This window comes from Gouania willdenowi, chromosome 6, assembly GCF_900634775.1.
Source record: "Gouania willdenowi chromosome 6, fGouWil2.1, whole genome shotgun sequence".
NCBI classification, from domain to species: Eukaryota; Metazoa; Chordata; class Actinopteri; order Blenniiformes; family Gobiesocidae; genus Gouania; species Gouania willdenowi.
In genome coordinates this window covers 45,105,728-45,125,172 of record NC_041049.1, presented here as the reverse complement: position 1 = coordinate 45,125,172, position 19,445 = coordinate 45,105,728, and the positions used below count along the sequence as shown (strand labels likewise).

Here is a 19,445-nt window from a genome sequence, read left to right as displayed (position 1 = left end):
CATCGGGTCACATTGATATAGGTCTATGGGTCAGGTAAGAGCCATATTTACCTGTTTGCTGTTGAGACGTGCGGCCTTGTTTCCGTGCACAATTCTGCATTCACTTTGATTGACAGTCTCAAAAACACTAAGTCAAAGCTTATTGGCTGGGCACACTCGGTGATCGTGTCCATTTGTATAGGGGTCTATAGGACGAAGGAGGGAATGACCACCCACAGTAGACCATCTTAAAAGACTAGCTCGGTATTGTTTTGCATTTCAAAGGAATCATACATAAACATAGATTCCTTTGAAACTCCGGATATCTGCTTTAAAGATTATTATGGATTTTTGACCAAATGATGTCAAATTAAAAAAAAACAAAAAAAAAAAAAAAAAAACTTATATACTGCAGCTTTAACATGCATTTAAAAAATTTTAATAATAATCATCAGATGAGTATTTTTGATGGATTTAATGATAAATAAAGATGTGAATTGTGCTCATAGTGTTGATGATGTGTGCTGGTGGTCCTGACGGAGGGTGTTGCAGCTTTAAAACGGTCCACAATGCCTTGCGGTGTCCCAGTTCCATCACTGATGTGTGTGTGAGCGCTTCCATCCAGTACCAGTACCGTGTGTTTACCAGCAGGAGGAAGGAGGGCATCGCAGCAGGGACGCGCTGTGTGGTTTACCCGCAGAAGGCGATCGTCGAGGAGGACGGACTGAAAAGTTTGTCCGTGCGTGTCAGTGGATTTCCGCCTGGACTCCTGTTCAGACTCCTCTGCTCTGCCTTTGCAGCTGCACTTTGTCGCAGTTCGTGGGAAGTGATTTATGGTCAAACAGTGAAACAAGACGCATATTTGTGCGCGTCTACCTGCGTTTTCCTGAGGAACTTTAATCCCGTCCTAGTGGTTTTTCTGCCGTGAGGTAAGAGTTCATAACGCTCAGTGAGTGCAGGCTGTGATGCTTGTGACTGAGCTTCACATAACGGAAACAATAGTAATAGTAATAGTTTGTGGACCACTGCTACAGCTCCGTTATCGCCATTTCTGTAGACTGGTCCCAGCACAGAAAAGAGGTGGTGTTCTGGAGAAAACTCCAACTCTTTGTGCCAAGATCCTCTGTGGGGTTCTCTGTCATATTTCAGTCCTTTACATGTTATCACTTGCAGTATTTTGTCAATCAAACACATGTGAATAATTTGCACTGAACGTTTCTTCACATTCTCTGTCTCACTTGTTGAAAATCCTTCAGCCCTGGTTTCATCCAACATGGCAACTTTTACACTTTGAGATCTTTTTTTCCACTTTGGCTAAAAAAAAAAAATGCTCCTGTGACCACTGGTAAATTGTTTAGTTTTAGTCATAGTCTTTTGACTAAAACTTACCCTAGATTTAGTCATCAGGACTATTTGAGTTATAGTCTGCTTTTTAAATATAGCTTTAATATTTTAGTCGACTAAATCTGTTACAGATGGCCTATAGTCAGCTAAAATATAAAACAACCTGATATGGAATGATATTAATGTTTGTAAATACACAGACAGATTTGATGTGATCAGTGCATTTGACAGTCATATTTTTATTAGTTGGCAAAAAAAAAAATCAATATATATTTATGTAGTTTTCGTTCTCATTTCTTTAGTCATTCTTTCATTTTTGTACAAATGAGGATTAGGGCCACTGGAAAAAAGCTAAGGTCCATTCTTTTTTTGATTATTATTATTAATGTTCTGTGAAAAAAGTCAGAATTCTGAGAAAAAAGTCAGAATTTTTAGATTAAAGTCAGAATTCTGAGATTGACGTCAGAATTCTGAGTCAGAATCTTTTACATTAAAGTCAGAATTGTGAGTTTAAAGTCAGAATTCTGAGGAAAAAGTCAGATTTTTGAGATCGACAATGGTCACATGATTTTTTTTTTTTAATTCATGATTAATTATTCCAAATTAAAGTGTTCTGCTTCGTGTTTACATGGAAATAGCAATTCCGAATTGAGGTTTACATGGAAAACAGGTTTATTTGACTTTATTCAATTCTGCTTTAGGTCTGGGGGTATGGAAGGGCTCTGATTGGACAGGGGGGAAACATGACATCACGTTTATGGGGAAACAAACACAAAACAAACCTTTTATTTTCTGCTACAACATAGAAGACCACATGGGAACTGTTTTCACTTTTATTTTGATTGTGTAGTTTTGAAGCAGCAGTTGATGATAACATACTGTTTCACTTTGGTCCGCTGAGCAAAAAAAGGTAGATAGGAACGAGTCGCCAGGACATAAAGCCTGGAAAACAATGATCAATAATACATATTTGCTCCCTGGTAAAGATAGTAGCTCTAACAAATGGTAAAATGATAAACGTGGTGATATTACAGCTTGTGCAGCAGTACGGGGACACATTTGCTCCTTCTCCGCATTTTAGTATCACCCGTCTGATTAAGTCTGTTTGCTAATGCCTGTGTGTGTGTAATAAGTCCATGTGAATGTCTGCATGTTTATGCTTTTGTCCATCCACTCTATTCATTATATTAATGTCTTCTAAGGCTCTTAATAAGTTTTGGCTCTAGTCCGGGCGGCCATCTTGGATTATGTCATCACCGCGCGGCACCGTGACTGGCCGAGCATGCGCAGAACGACCAGAATTAACTTAAAGCAGAATTGATTGTTTACAAGATAGAGGAGTCATTGAATTTGAAATTAAAATCAGAAAATAAACCAGCCACCTAATTATTAGGATTTAAGTTTAATTCGCAATCAAGTTCTTACAAGGTCAGTGTAAAGAGGATTTAACTTTTATTCTGAATTAAAGGGGAATTAAAGCTCCCATGTAAACGTGGCCATTAAAGTCAGAATTCTGAGGGAAAAAGTCAGACTTTAATTTCAGAATTCTGACTTTTGTCTGTTTTTTGCTCTAATTTTCTTGATCGTCGACAAAAGCTATGACGAAAATCTTTCTAGTCACTGCTTATGACTAGACCCTCAGATGCTGCGGTAAAAACTGTTCCATGTTCAGTACATCTTTGCCTGAATGTTAAAAACCTGAGTGAGCACTGACTGTGTCTGATAAAGTGTCCACAGTCACTGGCCAGCCTGTCGGTGAGCAGTGAATATGGCAGAGGAACAAAGGCTCTATTATTGCTGGCTGAACGTGCTGGCCAGATGTTTTAGATCCTGCCAGAGTTTACCTCCTAAACGGGGGGGCTCCACAACATTTAATAGTTTCATATCAACCAGGCAGAGGGAGAATGGAGAGCAGCTTTAGAGCTGGGGGATGTTGGAGTGTATTATTCACATACATCTTCTCTGTGAAGTAGAAATGAAAATCTTTCTCTTCTGCTGCTTGTGTTTTCATGCATTCGTTCTGCATGTTGGAGTATTTCAACCAAACCTAAAACATTGTATCAAACACCAATGATTACTCATGTTGGAGCCATGCATGCATTAATGTTTACTCACTTTCTAAAGACAATCTCAATATGCTTTGTCATTTTTAGCAAGGGTTGCAAAGAGATGGAACATTTCCAGTAAATTTCAACATGAACTTAAGTGCAGGAATTTTGGGAATATTAAAAAATATAAACTTTTAATGGGAAATATGTATTGGAATTAACTTTTAAATAACTAATACTGATATTCTAGATTAGCGATTCTCAAAACGTGTTTGACTCAAGTACCCCCCATTCTCTTATTTCTGAATCCAAGTACCCCCCTTTGTCTGGCTACAACATTTTGCTCAGAATAATATAGTGGCAGTATTTACTGCCTCTTTAAGAGATTTTTGTAATTCCCTGTCATTTCTCACCTGGTGTGGGATCAAGACTTATCCTTGTATTTTCAGTTCATGTTCAAGTAAAGATCACTGTCATTATCATTATTATGATTATCATTCAAACTGAAAATACACGTTTTAAAATCCCCATATTTTCATGCTTTTATTTGTTAATTTTCCACTCTCTTTCTCAAGTACCCCCTATAGTGCCATTATGGACCCCCATTTGAGAAACACTGTTTTAGATGACGACCAGCTATATTTAACATCCCTGTTCAGTGCCAACTTTCAATTTAGAAAAGTTTACATTAATTCCCACAAAACCTTTCTTTTTTTTTTGAAAATTTCCCTCCAAAAATTAACCCTAGTTCAAATGTTGTTTTTTAATAGTTTTATTTTGAATGGATGGATTGGATGCTAATATATGATACTGGTATTTAAAGTTACTCCCAAATTCCAATTGATTCCAATAAATAATTCCCATGAACAGTTTATATTTTTTACTACTCTTGAGTTTAAGTTGGAGTTTTCCTGGCTAAATCCAACCATATTTTACGGTCCCTGAGTGCACAAAGTCCATGAAATGAAGCGTACCTTTCCCAGCTATATTGTACACAAGATTTAATATGAATAGAAAGTGTTGTTGCTTGAGCAACTCCTTTTGCATTGCCAGTTGCCACCACCTTCCCTGTTCAGATTAGTTATCTGTTGGTCACGGTTTGCTTCATTCTCACAGTGAAGGAATGCACGTTATCAGTTTCCACTCCTCAGGATCAGAGCCCGTCTCTGTTCTTTAGCGTGTTTTACGCTTGTAGAGGGCTTTAAATACACACCAGACTGCCACATTTGTTCTTCTGTTTACTGTTTGTTTTGACTCATCCAAACCCAGTGCATGTACTCACGTTGGTGAACTCATGGGTATGTGAAAGAAATGTAAAGGGAATGTGGAATTCTTTCCCCACAATAAACCAGCGTCTCTCTCTGGTCGCTCACAGGGATCCATTTCACCCACAGGTCTGTTACCAATTACAGTAAAGTATAAATTGCAAGTAATTACATGCTGCTCTGCAGTGTGAGCAGTCTGAGGTATGTTTCATTGCAGGAGCTTCAGGCGAGATGGATTTTGCATTAAAAAAGAATAATGTTCACTACAAAGTCTGCATATACTGCAGTGTTATTAGCATCATAAAGCATACTGAGAGCTTTTCTTTATAATGTGGATTGAGTTGTTTTTTCAGATGTATGGATCAGAACCTGGTTTTGATGATGAGGGCTGCAAACCCAGCAGGTTTTAGATGTCTGCTCCAGAACAGCTGAAAGGCTCGTTACTCGTGCACGACAACACTTGATCAGACTATGGAGACATCGGAAACTTGCTGAATGGCAGCGCTTGCAGGATCAGATCTGGACATTTTTCCATTACTGAAAAGTCACTCGTCAACCTGGAAAAAGTCAGAGTAAAAGGTGTTTTCTAAGTTTAGTTTAGTTGCAGCCTTCATCAGGCTCCCTCTGGTTTTTGTCTTGCAACAAATGCCTTTTTTAATTGAATTTTCTTCACCGTTTAACTGAGGGTTTTCTGCTAAAACATCCGCAGTGTTTCTTTGTTTGTCGCTTTAAGACTTTACAGGCTATTAAACATGCTGAAATTGTATCAAACATGCTAAATAGAGTTAATTGTCAACTACTGTTGTGAATTTTAGATTTATATGCCTCAGATGATTTAGGGGAGCTGAAATCACCCACCCGAGATAGCTACTGTATATCATAGCTAAAATACAATTGAAATGCGTAATATGGTCCCAAAACATGCAAGTATGGGTTTAGTCCATGTTTTATAGATTTTTATTTCATTTTGCACGAATTCTCACATAGCATTGATTACGTAGCACAAGGTTTTGAATCCAGTTTTCAGCACATTTGACATATTGGTGCGTTTATTTGCTACACTGTGCAGCACACAAAGTAAATGCACAAAATGACCCTAAAACACAAAAAATAACTTAAAAAAAACAACAAAAATTTACAAAATGGTAGAAAAATATTTTTAAAAAGTCTTCCAAAGCATACATGAGTACAGAAAAATGGCCCCAAAAACACACAAAATAACAACAAAACACAGGAACAAACAAAATACAAAAAAGACTAGAAAATAAACTAAAAAAAAAATTACGTCAAAAACACACAAAACAACTATGTACAAAAATGTGAGGAAAATATAAAAAAGGACTTCCAAAACATACATACTGTATATACACAAGATGGTTCCAAAAACGCACAAGACGAAAACAAAACACACAAATAACAAAAATCCAAAAAAAAGATTTGAAATGCACGAAATTAAGTGAATAAAATCCACAAATTAACAAAAATGACCAATAAATGTAAAAAAAAAAAAAAAATACTTCCTAAAACATAAGTAAATACACAGAATGGGCCCAAAAACACACAAGACAAAGCTAACATGTATTGATCCTGCTGAGTGACCAGCTGAAGCATGTCAGCTTGTTTTCAGCAACATTCAGGTGAAAAACCTTTTTTCCTACTCTTGGTTTGTGGAGAGTTGTTATCGTTGGGCCGACTGCTACAGCCTCTAAACTCATGTGGGTTTGATGTGGAGCTGCTGCTGCTGATCTAATCTGTGAGTGAATTTAAAAGTTTCTTCTCTCACGAAAACGCCTGTGGCTGAGGACAAACTGCAGGGATCAGGAGGTGGGCATCGTCCCAGGAACAGGTCCTGCTGAGGTCAAGGTGGCACTGTATCCCCACCCCCCTCACCTCCCCTACCATAGGCGATGCTGCTGGAACTGTACTAATATACCATCACTGGCTTTTCTGGCATCATAAGAAGCGATGAAGGTTGCTGCACGTCTGTGTGTCAGTCTGTGCAGGGACAGACCATAGAATCCGCCTGTTCTCTTCACCGTTCTATTTTCCCAGACTTTTCCCTTCCCCCCCACTCCAGTTCAACCAAACTGACTTACTTCTTACTGGTTGTGCTCTTCCTGTTTTGCATCAGATATACGACTGAGTTTCCTTTCCTCGCTACTCGAGGGGAGAAGGAGCTTAAACAAAATGGTGACGCTGTCCTGGGTTTGCTGCAGAGAGATCCCGCTGTGTGACTGTGTGTTGATGTTTTCCTGTTCCTCTCCATCCTGTAGTTGGTTAATGCCTTTAAAGGCGGTGTGAAAAAAGGACAAAATAAGCCCTGCTTTCATCGTGCTGAGAAGAATAGTAGTCAGAAAAACAGAAAGGTGACTTTCATGTACAGTATATGCAAGACAGAAACAAATGGGATGTTTAACCAATTAATAAAGAAAAAGTAATTTTTTTGTCTGTGTCCTCTTGCTTTGAATTTCCTATAGTTCCCTTGTTTGTTTAAACAGTGTTGAGTTCTATCTGGTCTTCTCCTCCACGTCCATCTGTTTATCATTCCCGTATGCTAGCTCTGCAGCACGGCACGACTTGTGACCATATTTAGAGAAGCACTTGGCACAGGGGTCGGGACGAGCGCGTGCAGATGACTTTGCGAGTGTGTGGAGAGTGAATCTGGGGGCTGTGGGAGGTGTAATTGCACAAAGCGGTTTGACACGAGTGAACAAAAGAACCTTTAGAGCGAGAAGTGGAGGAGAAGAGAAGACGGAAGGTTAGAGATAGTGATCTGCTGTGCTGCGTTCAGTTTTCACCTTGTTCACCGTCCTGTAACATCTCTCTTGTGCTATTGGCTGTCACCACGTGCAATGTCAGGAGTTGATTTTATCTGCATGTTGAAACCTTGATATAAGAAACAACAACAGGGATTTCAGGTCTTATGTTACTTTTCAGAGGCTCTGATTTTCCATTCCAAAATTTCCCCAAATACCGTTTCACTGTTTAATCATTATTGCATTATGTTACATTTTCCTGTTTCATCATCTTTTCCTGTTTAGATGACTTTACTGAATAATATGTTCACACACTGCGGACATCGCACTTAATTATACAAATAAGTACTAGCCACAATGTAGTCTCCACATACCTTAATCATCGACTGTTTTATCATTTTCATAACTGTTCAAGGAAAGTCGAAGAGAGTCAACGCTGGCTGTTATTTCCCCAGCAGGAGCATGCTTGCTCCTACTGCGGGGGGACTGCCATCCCGCAGCCCGCAGCGCTGAGTCCCAATCCGGCTCTTTTCTTGGGACTTCCATCGTTACACCAAAGTCCTTTAGTCCCTCAGCTGCTTCTCGTGGGTTTTCAAAAGTCTTAGTCTTTCCATCCTGCAGAAACAGCATGAGTTTTGCGGGGTAGAGAACGCGAGACTTGATTTTTCGCTCCTGGAGTTGTTTCCTTGCGCTCCTGTATTTTGCACGCTCCTTAAACACTTCGGTGGTGTAATCCTCGTCAAAATATATCCTTTGATCGTTAATATGAATGTCCTTTAGTGACCATGCAGCATGCAGCACTCGTTGTTTCTCCTTAAAACTGCGAAAACAAACGATGATAGATCTGGTGAAGTCTGCAGCAGCGCGTCCCACGGAGACACCTGTTCCTGCGACGCGATGCGCCCTTTCAATGTAAATCTCCTCCCGGATACGAAGTTGCTCACGAATTAGCTTTTCTATAAACACAATCACATTGCTGCCTTCAGTTTTCTCCGGTACTGAGTAAATTCTTAAATTACTTCTCCGAGGACGGCCTTCCAGATCCTCACACTTCTCCTCAAGATACTTTTGTTTATGCATCAGATGAAACAGCACTTTAGTCAGATCCATGTTGCGCTCCTCGTTATCCGCAATCCTCTGTTCGGCGTCATCCACCCTTGTTTTTAATTCTTCGAAGTTCAGCTTTATGTCGCTCACCTCCTTCCTCAGCACACTAAAGTTCCCTGCCGTTTCAGTTCGAAATAGTTTGAGTTCCTTCAGTGTTTCTGAAGTACCATCGGCGCTACCAGCGCCCTTTTCCTCCACGCAGGTTTGGCTTGCTGTCGTGGTATCCAACTCGCCTCGTTTTTGGCTTGGTTTTGGCATTATTTGGCGTTCCTTTTTTCTTTGAATGATAACTTGATGTGTCAAGTTGACATACAGTTTGTCTGAGTCCACAAGCAGTAGTCAATATTTCAAGTTTTAGCTTTTGTTTGTCAAGCGTTACACCGTGGCACCGGCTGTTCGGCCATCCGGATATTCAAAGAATTTCAAATTTTCGTTTTTCACTTATTAAAGTCTTACCAGAAACACAATTCGTGGTTAAATTTGCTCATGCACAATGCCACACAAGCACATTTATTAACAAACAGTTGCACAATATGCGCCACTTTTGGCATTTTCTCCTCTGAGGGACAGCACGTGTCAGGCAGTGAATCACCATCACGTTTTGTACGATGCTTCTGCCGCGACGTGTCACCAGGAAAACTGACCATCAGTTCAGCTAATACACCATCAGCTTTACCTCAAATTTCTACTCAACTTTATTTATTTATATAGCACAAATTACAACAAAGTCATCTCAGTGCACTTAACAAAATATATAGTCCATAGTAAGAAAGAAAGAAAGAATCCAACAAGATCCACATGAACAAGCATTTAGCGACAGTGGGAAGAAAAAACTCCCTCTTTTTAAGGGAAGAAATCTCCAGCAGAACCAGGTTCAGAGGTGGCAGTCATCTGCTTCAACTGGTTGGGTTAGTGAACAGAAGGGCAAACAGAAAAGGATAGGATAGTCCATCCGAGTGTCCCAGATAGGGGTGTGAAGAACAAATATATATCTCGATTTTTTTTTTGGGTGCCAATTTTAAATCGATTTTTTTATTTAAAAATTATTATTTTTATTTTTTTTTTAATCAATTTTTTTTTTTTTTTCAATCGATTTTTTTAATTTTAATCAATGTTTTTGTGTATTTGTGCAATATTTCATTGGTGGTTACAATGCTTTCAATGTGTTGCAATGGTTATTTGAGGCACTTGATTTTATGATGGCAGTGTGTAATGCCTGCAATATTTATGTATGTATGTATTTTCATATAATCTGTTCAGATCAGTGTTTAAACTGATACAATAGGATACATTATTTTTTCTTATTTTTGTGAATTATCAGTAACTCAGGGTGATTTATTCATAATTTTCTCACTTACAGTTGTTACAATGTCATCATTATGTTGTCATGGTTACTTTGAGACTTCTACACAGTAGTTTTAGTGAAAAGAAACTTGTTGCACTTTATTTTATGATGGCAGTGTGTAAAATTGTATTTTATTTTTTTCAGTGAAAATGTGCAAAAACACTAATAACAAATAATAAATAGGATTTTTTGAAGCAAATAGTTTTGACTCAATTTGTCCTCTCAATGATCAATATCTTCTGATGAACATATGCAGCAACTTGATTTTTCATCTATACGTTTAATTTTGATATTAACTTAGTAGAATATTGTGATTTATTGTGATAATATTGTATCGTGACCCAAGTATCGCGATACGTATTGCAACATCTTTGCCAATACTCACCCCTTGTCCCAGACTAGTTGAGCTGTGAACCATTGATCAGGAACCGCCATCTCCAACATCAAAACACCTGAAACAGAAAAGAGAGCAGAGGGCGAGGAGAAGGCACAGACTGCAGGAAAAACATGATACACTCGTTCCGTGTGGTTTGGGTTAACATTAATATTAAACGTCATGCGGCTATCTGCCATGCTCTGAGTATGCAACCATTACAGATAAGATTTTGTCTTGTATTGGGCGCACTTAGTGATCTCAGCGATCACTACAGTAGTGACACTTGCCCGCATTTAAGTTATTGCAACTATATGATGTACGGTTTAGTAAATGAGTAGGTTATGATTGTAACAGTCTCTCACAATGGTCTGAGATTTTGACCATTACATATGATAATAATGCATTGGATTTTATTTAGCGCTTTATCATAGACACTCAAAGCACTTTACAAAATTAAGGTATTATTATTTCACTCCACACTTAGTGGTGGTAAGCTACTAATGGTCTTTGAATGTGACAGGTCTCTAAGATATACAGGAGCTTGAACATGTAGAGCTTTGTATGTTAACAGAATGATTAACATACTATCTATTCTAGATTTTACAGGAAGCCAATGAAGGGAAGCCAATACTGGAGAAATATGCTCTCTCCTGTTTGTTCTAGTTATTATTCTAGCTGCAGCATTCTGGATTAACTGGAGACTTACCTGTCATTATATTGTAACACATTTGAATGCAGTCATAATAATGAACCACTTGTTCACCACAACACATTAAAAACACACTTCAGATGAAGCTCTGCATTCATTTGCAATCACAGGATGATATGATCACTACTCAAACCATAACTAAGGATGCACTGAATATTTGTTAAAAGCAGTTAAAAGCAAGGCCAAATAGTAGCGTGTGACGCAATCAAACAACATGCAGTGATTTTGAGTCTGAAAAGTGTGTGCGTGTTTCTGCAGGAGCACAGCAGCAGCAGCAGCTCCTCCTTTCTGCCCACAAACACAGCCAGACTCCCTCCTTACCGCTCTCCGTCACCGCGTAAGTGTCCAATTCCACAACAGAATCCGTTGTTAGCGCTGTGAGCCACGAATCCGTAAACATCTTCATCGTTTCCTCCTGACACTACACCGGGTCTTGCTGCAAAGGCTGGTGTAGCATTAGCACGGAGTGCTAACAGCTGATGTGTGTAAACAATGGGTTCGTGACTCCAAGCAGTGACTCCCAACACGATCAGCAGCAGAAAAAGTAGCGCAGTTTGGGCGTCGAATAGTGCAGTTTGTATTTACATATATGGCAATAAAGTATAATATATATTCTATATTAAACCGCAGTGTTTGTTTTAGCTGCAAGATAGTTGGAGAGGGAGGAGCTCACATTCTAGGAGGCGCGTTAGGTGACGTCACCTACCAACGTGGGCAAAATCCAACTCGCTCGTTTAAAGCTGACTTTTTACAAAATGTGGAATAACAAGGGAGGAGGAAACAGAACTTTTTACACTTTGGTCCTCTGAATGAGGCTAAAAGGATGTAAATCACTGTAGCAAAACCATTATAAAGTGTTTTTTTCCATCATACCTCCTCTTTAATGCACTTTAGCTTTTTTTTTTTTTTTTTAATGCATGTTTTGTTTTATTTGAAGGGCTAATATAAAAGCAAAGGCTACTGGAATATTTTAAAAATGTCAGAATATTCAATAAACATGTACTTTCTTTTAAAAACAAAAAAAAACATGGCACAATGTATTCCAGGCCATTTATGCAGTATTAAAAAAAATAGTGAAAAACCTTAACAACCGCATTCGATATTTGGCCAAGTATTTATATTTTATTTGGCTTCGGCCTCAAATTTTCTTTTTGGTACATCCTTAACCATAATGATGTTTAATGAGATTATGGTTGGAATTGGACATACATTTGTTACACATTCTAGACATCAAATCACCCACTTTCCGGTGAAAATAGCGTTTAAGTGCATGACATTGTCCCTAAGCATGTATGTTGGGATGTATTTGTCATGTTTCATGATCACGGAAATTCGGAGGCCCAACCTTTGGTTTCCAGTCAGCAATAGCAGCGTTGCCAAACATTATTTTGATTATCTAAAATGTTTAGTCTGCACAGACCAACTATGTGTTGATTTTGTCTTTAAGAATTTATATTTCTTCTCTCATTTGAATGACTATTTCCCTTATTTTTTGTCCAGTTGTGTCTTTATTTAATTAGTTTTGTTTTTGCAACGTTCATGTTTCTGTCTTCGCCTCTTCCACTTAATTCTCTGCACAAAAGCCGGAAGTGGAGCTGGGAAATGTCTGCTGGCACACCGTTGTCCCTGCTCCCCCCACAGACACGCACCTATTCATAGAAAAGACCAAAACAACTGTGTCGTGGCCAGCTGGTCCTGGCATGCACAGCTACATGACTCCACTCACGCATGGATTATCATGAGTTTACACAATAAAGATTATTTCTAGCTTTTATTTGTTTTATTTAAGATGTTTTTTTTTTTTTTTTTATTTGAATCTTCCATGTTTGGCTTGAGACGCATCCTGACCAATAACTTCCTGTTTTGTCTCTGTGTTTCCTCCTCAGTGAACAATCCACACAGGGCTTTGAGCCTCTTGCATAATTACAGGCTTCAATGATGTCGGAGCTTACACACCACAACCAGCCCCGTCACTTGTTCTGACCCAACATGGAGCTCAAGGTCTGGGTGGAGGGAGTCCAGAGGGTTGTCTGTGGGGTCACTGAGGCAACCACCTGTCAGGAAGTGGTGATCGCCCTGGCTCAGGCTATTGGTACACATTTCTTTTTTTTCTATATACTATTACAGTGCCCGTCGGAAGTATGTATTCATATAGTGGGCGGTAGAGTTGTCAATTATGGGCATAATAATGACAACATACTCTGTAGCATTATAAAGGGGTATATTTGCAGGTGCAAATTAAAGTAGTGTGTGCAATTTCCCTGGTTTAATTCTATGGGACATGCGCATGATAAATGTGTTGTTTTTTACTCATTTTTATATTTTTACGTTGGGTGTATTTTTCTGTTTTGTATGTTTTTTTGGAGTCATGTGTATTTTTGGTTTTTTTCTGTTGTCTTTTTGTGCATTTTTTGTATAATTATTGTTTTTTGTTACCATTGTGGTGTGATTTTGGAGTCATTTTGTGTATTTTTGTTTTTTTTCGGTGTAGTTTTGTGCATTTCTGTTGTCATTTTAGTGTATTTTTTGTATAAATATTTTGTTTTGTGTATATTGAGTCATTTTCATATTTTTGTTGTCTTTTGGTGTATATTTCTGTAATATATGTTTTTTGGAGTCATTTTGTGTGTTTTTGGAGCCTTTTTGTTTATTTTTGTGCATTTCTGTTGTCGTTTTGTGTACTTCCTGTATAAATATTGTTTAGTTTTTTGTTTTACATCATTTGTACATTTTTTGTATTATTATAGTTTTTTGTTGCATTTGTAGTGTGATTCTGGAGTCATTTTGTATCGTTTTTTGCTGTAGTTTTTGTCTTTCTGTTGTCTTTTGTGTATTTTTTGTATAAATATTTAGTTTTGTGTATTTTGAGTCATTTTCATATTTTTGTTGTCGTTTAGTGTGTGTGTTTTGGGGGGGGTGGGAATTATTATAGTGTGTGTGTGTGCTTCCATCTGCTCCGTACGTTATCTCTCACACACGTGTCATGCACATAATGTGTGTGTGTCTACCTCTATCTCCTCCGTGCGTTATCTCTCTCACACACGCGTCATGCACATAATCCATCAGGTTGTTGAGAGATTTAAAAAAAAAAAGAGAGAGAGAGAGACCCGAAAGTACCACGAAAAAGAAACGTTTTTGCAACACAACTCTCTCTCTCTAAACGGCTCTGTCTGCGTTCACCATGTACATCCCGCACGCGCATCAGCCGTGTGTGTGTGTGTGTGTGTGTGTGTGTGTGTGTGTGTGTGTGTGTGTGTGTGTGTGTGTGTGTGTGTGTGTGTGTGTGTGTGTGTGTGTGTGTGTGTGTGTGTGTGTGTGTGTGTGTGTGTGTGTGTGTGTGTGTGTGTGTGTGTGTGTGTGTGTGTGTGTGTGTGTGTGTTTACATTGTAGCTGCTAGCATCTTAACACATAGAATAATAAAAGAAGAAACACTCACCCTTGTGCAGAACAAATGTTAATCATAGTGGAGCCGTGTTGTGGACCCATCCGCTCACAAAAACGTTACATTCCTCTGTCTGAAGAAGCAGATAGTTTGTGATATGGTCAGCTAATGCTAGTATATCAGTGAGAGCACACACACACACACACACACACACACACACACAGACCATCCTTGAATTATAGTATATGTAACACAGAAACAGTCAGAAGAAGGAGTGCTGTCATTGTGTTTTTGTATTGCCCTTCATTTGTGGCATTAAATGCAAAGATGTAAAAAGATCAGTTTTTTATTAAATGTTAGTAAATAACTGATAACTGGAAACATGGTAGAACTTAAATCTGAAACCAATGCATCTTGGGTATTTGTAGAGCATTGGAGCTGTAACGGGGGCTTCCTCTGTTATATACACCAGCTCCTAAAGGAAAACACGGAAGGGTGTTTACTTTTAAGATGTTTGAGTGAATGATGCTGGCATTTATAGGAACTCTTCTGTTTCCAAGTTTAATCAGATCTGTTTCAGAGTTTATCCATTAAGTTTCACTTTAGTTTCATCATCTTTCCCTGTTTAAAAGTCATACTAAGGCATTACATTCATGAATTTAAAAATAAGGCCTTATTTGTCAATAAAATGTCTTAACAATGTTTCAAAAGTCTTGAATTTTAGCAGATAATACGTATTATTTTATGATTGGAATTAGTCACATTTCAAAATAAATGGTAACATTCATTTAAAAAAACCAACTACAAAACAGTCAGACTGTGCAGATGCGCATTTTGCTTGTAGCAGCTTTCAACAACATGAGGAAAACTAAAATTTTACGAAAGTTGGTTTTATTTTTTGTATTTTTGTTGTTTTATAAATTTCTGGCTATTTTTGTAGTCATCTTGTGTGTTTTGAGTGATTTTGATTATTTTTAGTCTGTTTTACTTCGTTTTGTGTGTTTACTTTGGAGGCCGCCAGTTGCATGTCAGCACTAGACACTGGAAATAATTGCCCCTCGCTCTATGTAATTTGATTTTTTTTTCCTCAATTGTGTTTACTATGAAGTTGGTCTTAAATTTCATTTCAAGCGGCATTAAAAAGTCTTGGAATTTAATCTGACTGAAGCTGTAGGAACCCTTTTTGATCACATCACTGCTAAGAAACTTCATAAATTCATACAAAACATGCCGCTGTTATTAATTTTAGATTTATATGCTTTAGGTGATTTACAAATGCCAAAATAATTAAAGAATAGTTTTAGTTTTAGGGGAATAATACAAGATTACAATTTCATTTAGCAGACACTTTTATCCAAAGTGACGTGCAACACGAGCAGTTAGGGTTTAGTAACTTGCTCAACATCCCACAACGGTGACCCTCCACTTATACCATGGAAAAGCTTGTTATGGTTCCAAAACATGCAAGTGATGGTTCAGTTCTTGTCACACAGCTATTTCAATTTATGTTGTCACAATACATTAAAAACATATTTCAGATGATTTATTTTCAATCACAGGATTACATGATCACACACACTTAATATTGGCAGAATTGGACACATTTTTTCATTTGTCACACTTTATAGCTATTCAATTACACGTTTTTTGGTGAAAAATAGCTCATAAGTGCAAGAACATGCACGCACGGCTTTTCTGTGTCATATTGGGGCTTAGAATGACAATTTTAAATTAAGAGAAATAATAATTTCAAAGAAAAACAGGTCACATTGCTTTCATCATTTCAGAACGTGAATTTGTTTTATTCCGTCCGTGTTCCATGACCACGGAAACTCGGAGGCCCTACCTTTAGTTTCCGACCATCAGTAGCAGTGTTGTCAGACATTATTTTGATTAACTAAAATGTTTAGTCTGCACAGACCAAGCATTTGTTACAAAATCCCTCGCAGCCGTGTGATTAAGTAGTGAGAGATTTTTAACAAAGATTGAGTTAAATTTGATGTATTTTTCTGTTTGCTACGCTTAACCAAGCATGGAAATGCATGATCTCACATAAAACATGCATTTAAGGTATTTCCATGTCATATTTGTAAAAATATTAGTTTGGATTGCTTTTTCCGTATCAGTACATGAATGCTGTGTCTTCCGTCTGTTTTCCGCAATCACTGAAACCTGGAGTCTCTATACATGCAGAGTGCTAATTAGGTCCTCTGTCATATCTTTGTCTCACAATTCCTCAGACTGCATTTATTTTTAGTAAATATGAATGAACCAATAATTCATTTTCTTTTGGATCATATATACAGACCTTTTCCAAAAAATTTAAATATCATGGAAAAGTTGATTAATTTCCCTAATTCCATTCAAAAAGCTAAACTTTCATAGATTATAGATTGAGGGCCCACAATTTAAACGATTTAAAGTATTTATTTGTTTATTTTTACATAATTTGGGCTTCCAGCTCATAAAACTCATGAAAACAGGATTTCAAAAAATTAGAATACTGTGAAGAAATCATCATTTACTTTTCAGTTTTCGCAGAAAAAAAAGAGGAGAAGAAGGACTGGACTGTTGGCCAGTGGTCCATGGTCCTCTTTTAAGATGAAAGTAAAGAGTGCCTTTGATTTGGGAATCAAAGGCCAAGGGTTTGGAGGAAGACAGGTGAGGAACAGAACAGAACATTGCACCCCAAATCATGACTGACTGGATTTTTCACACTGGACCTCAAGCAGCTTGAGTTTTGTTCCTCACCCGCCCACAGTCGTGAGACGAAGGAGGCAGTGAAGTCAGTGACCGGAGATTTAAAGGAAGTTTGGAATCACAGGAATAATATTAAATAAACATGAAATATTACCTTAAATGACTTTTAGCGGCACAAAAACGTTATTATTATTGACTTCTTTTTTTTTAACCTAAACAAATTGCGACACGGTGACGTCATGAACCAGGAACCGGAAGTAGCGCGATCAATACCGCGCTCTTACCGAGGGAGCCGCAATTATAAAATTTATGTTTTGACCGTTTTGCTTCACCAAATTACTCCAAAATAACAGATGCACACACTTGGGGTATTTGGAACCCCTTGACTAAGTTTCAGGTGGAACTCATCCCGCGTCGGGGAGATATTTGCTCCACACACACACACACACACACAGATGTTTCCTTCTTTTATAGATTTATAGATTATAGATAGATAGATGTGGTAGCAGTGGTGAAGATCTCTGCGGTGTTTGATTGTAAAGTGTAAATACATGACATAACTTGATAACAAATCTGTAGAATATTACGTAAACTTATCTGAAAGTTCCAACGTATTCTTACAATAAAAAAATGTTCAAAGTAAAGTAGCGTGACAATAGGTCAGAATGGCCGTTTTTAAGGAATTAATTAATGCTCTCTTTAAAAATCTATATATATCCCTCCACCCATATGGCTCCTTCAGGAACGGGACACTTAAGCGTGTGGTGTTGACATCACTTCCCACTGAGCAAGAAAAAAAGGAGGGAAAGTCTGAGTCATCGCAGCTTTGTGCCAAGCGAGAAAACGGCACTTCTTCTACCTCCTGCTTTCCTCTTTTATATTATATTAAATTATGCATTATCCGACATCAGCTTGAATGTAAGTGTTTGGCATTTATTTCGTCTTCGATGTAATGTGAGCGTTTGAAGTAGTGAAAAACAAAGTAATAATAATAATACTCCTACTCCTCCTTTGTCCTGTTCCCTGCTGTAGCCAGTTATTGTCATTAAGCCACACTTCACACCAGTGATATAATAGTCATCAATGCTAGTCTAATACAGGTTTATAATGGTGAATTTCAATGTCCCGACAAAGCTTTATTCAGTCAATCAAATATAAAGTCTAGAACACATTCATCCTCTCCAATCATTTGTAGAATTAATTAGCAGTTTTCCTAAATCAAGGTGTTGTCAACATTATTAGTGAGGATCATAATGTCTGTAAACTGTATTTATTATTATGACTGACCTCTCTGATAACAGCTTCTCTATGCTAAAATATTACACTTTTCATACATTGGATTGAATATGTTTCTGGTTTTTGTACTTTTAACAACTTTTACACCTTTTTTGACACTTCAATTTTTTCAACTTTATACAATACTTTTTTTTTTTAACAACATTTTAGCCATTTCCACCATTTTAACATTTTTCAACTTTCTTCAGCGTTTTTTAAACTTCATTTCCATTGTTTCAGATCCTTCAACCTGTTTTCATATTTTTCATCTAATTTCAACTTTCTTTAGCTTTTTCACCTTTCTGCTACTTTTGGAGCTTATTTCAACTTTCCATGCTTTTCCAACATGTTGTAGCATATGTCACGGCAAATTTGCGGTTGACCTCATTTGGAGACATGATTTATTGCTCTGGTTGAATGATGGAGTCCAGGCGAGGCATTGATGATTTTATAAAAAAGATTTATTATAAAATTAAAGAAAAAAGGAGTAAAAAAGAAGCTTCCATCCTGAAAGAATGAAAGGCAAAAGGCTCGTGGCAGAGCAAAAAGGCAAGACCCACTCTAACTAACAGTTTCACAGCTTAAGCTTTTATACAGATAACAGAAAAAGTTCCACCCTGAGGTGAGGAGAAGGAGGGAGTCAGATGCCCAACAGTGGAAACATTTGAGGATGATGAAGACGTGTATATTATGAGGAAGATTGGGCGCCACTCTTATCTATCCTTGATAGTGTGTGTGCGTGTATATCTGCACGTGAGTTTGAGTTTTGGCCTTCAGCAGAGACTCTGTGTTGCACTGAGTACAATACGATCTGTACTGTTTAATCTAACATGATTCAGCTGTTCAAAAGTGCAGAGAGTAATGGAGTCATCATGTATTAAAACATGACAAATTGTACACATGAACACACATTTGACGATATTATGATGAATATAAAAATTGCCATAACACATATATCTATGTTTTTCAGCCTATTTCAACATTTTTTTTATCATATTTTCTGCATTATTTCATAGAGGGGTCAGCGCCCGAATCCTTACTTGCATTTTCTTCAGGAAATGCACTTTTTCTGCTTTCAGACCATTGTTATTTTGCACAGAGATTAAAATTGACCATTACCGATATAGTGTATATCACCAGCTTAATGATGGACTTAAAG

At 37.7% G+C, this 19,445-nt stretch overlaps 1 protein-coding gene across 1 annotated transcript in view; it reads left to right on the top strand.

Moving 5' to 3' along the window:
• The first annotated feature begins 568 nt into the window (after positions 1–568).
• The window catches only part of rassf8a (Ras association domain family member 8a), a 30,968-nt gene continuing 12,091 nt past the window's right edge, over positions 569–19,445 (top strand). Inside the window, exons 1-2 of the mRNA XM_028451455.1 lie at positions 569–908; positions 12,816–13,021. Coding sequence (XP_028307256.1) covers positions 12,919–13,021 — 103 coding nt within the window. The 5' untranslated portion in view covers positions 569–908; positions 12,816–12,918. The remainder of the gene's footprint in view (positions 909–12,815; positions 13,022–19,445) is intronic.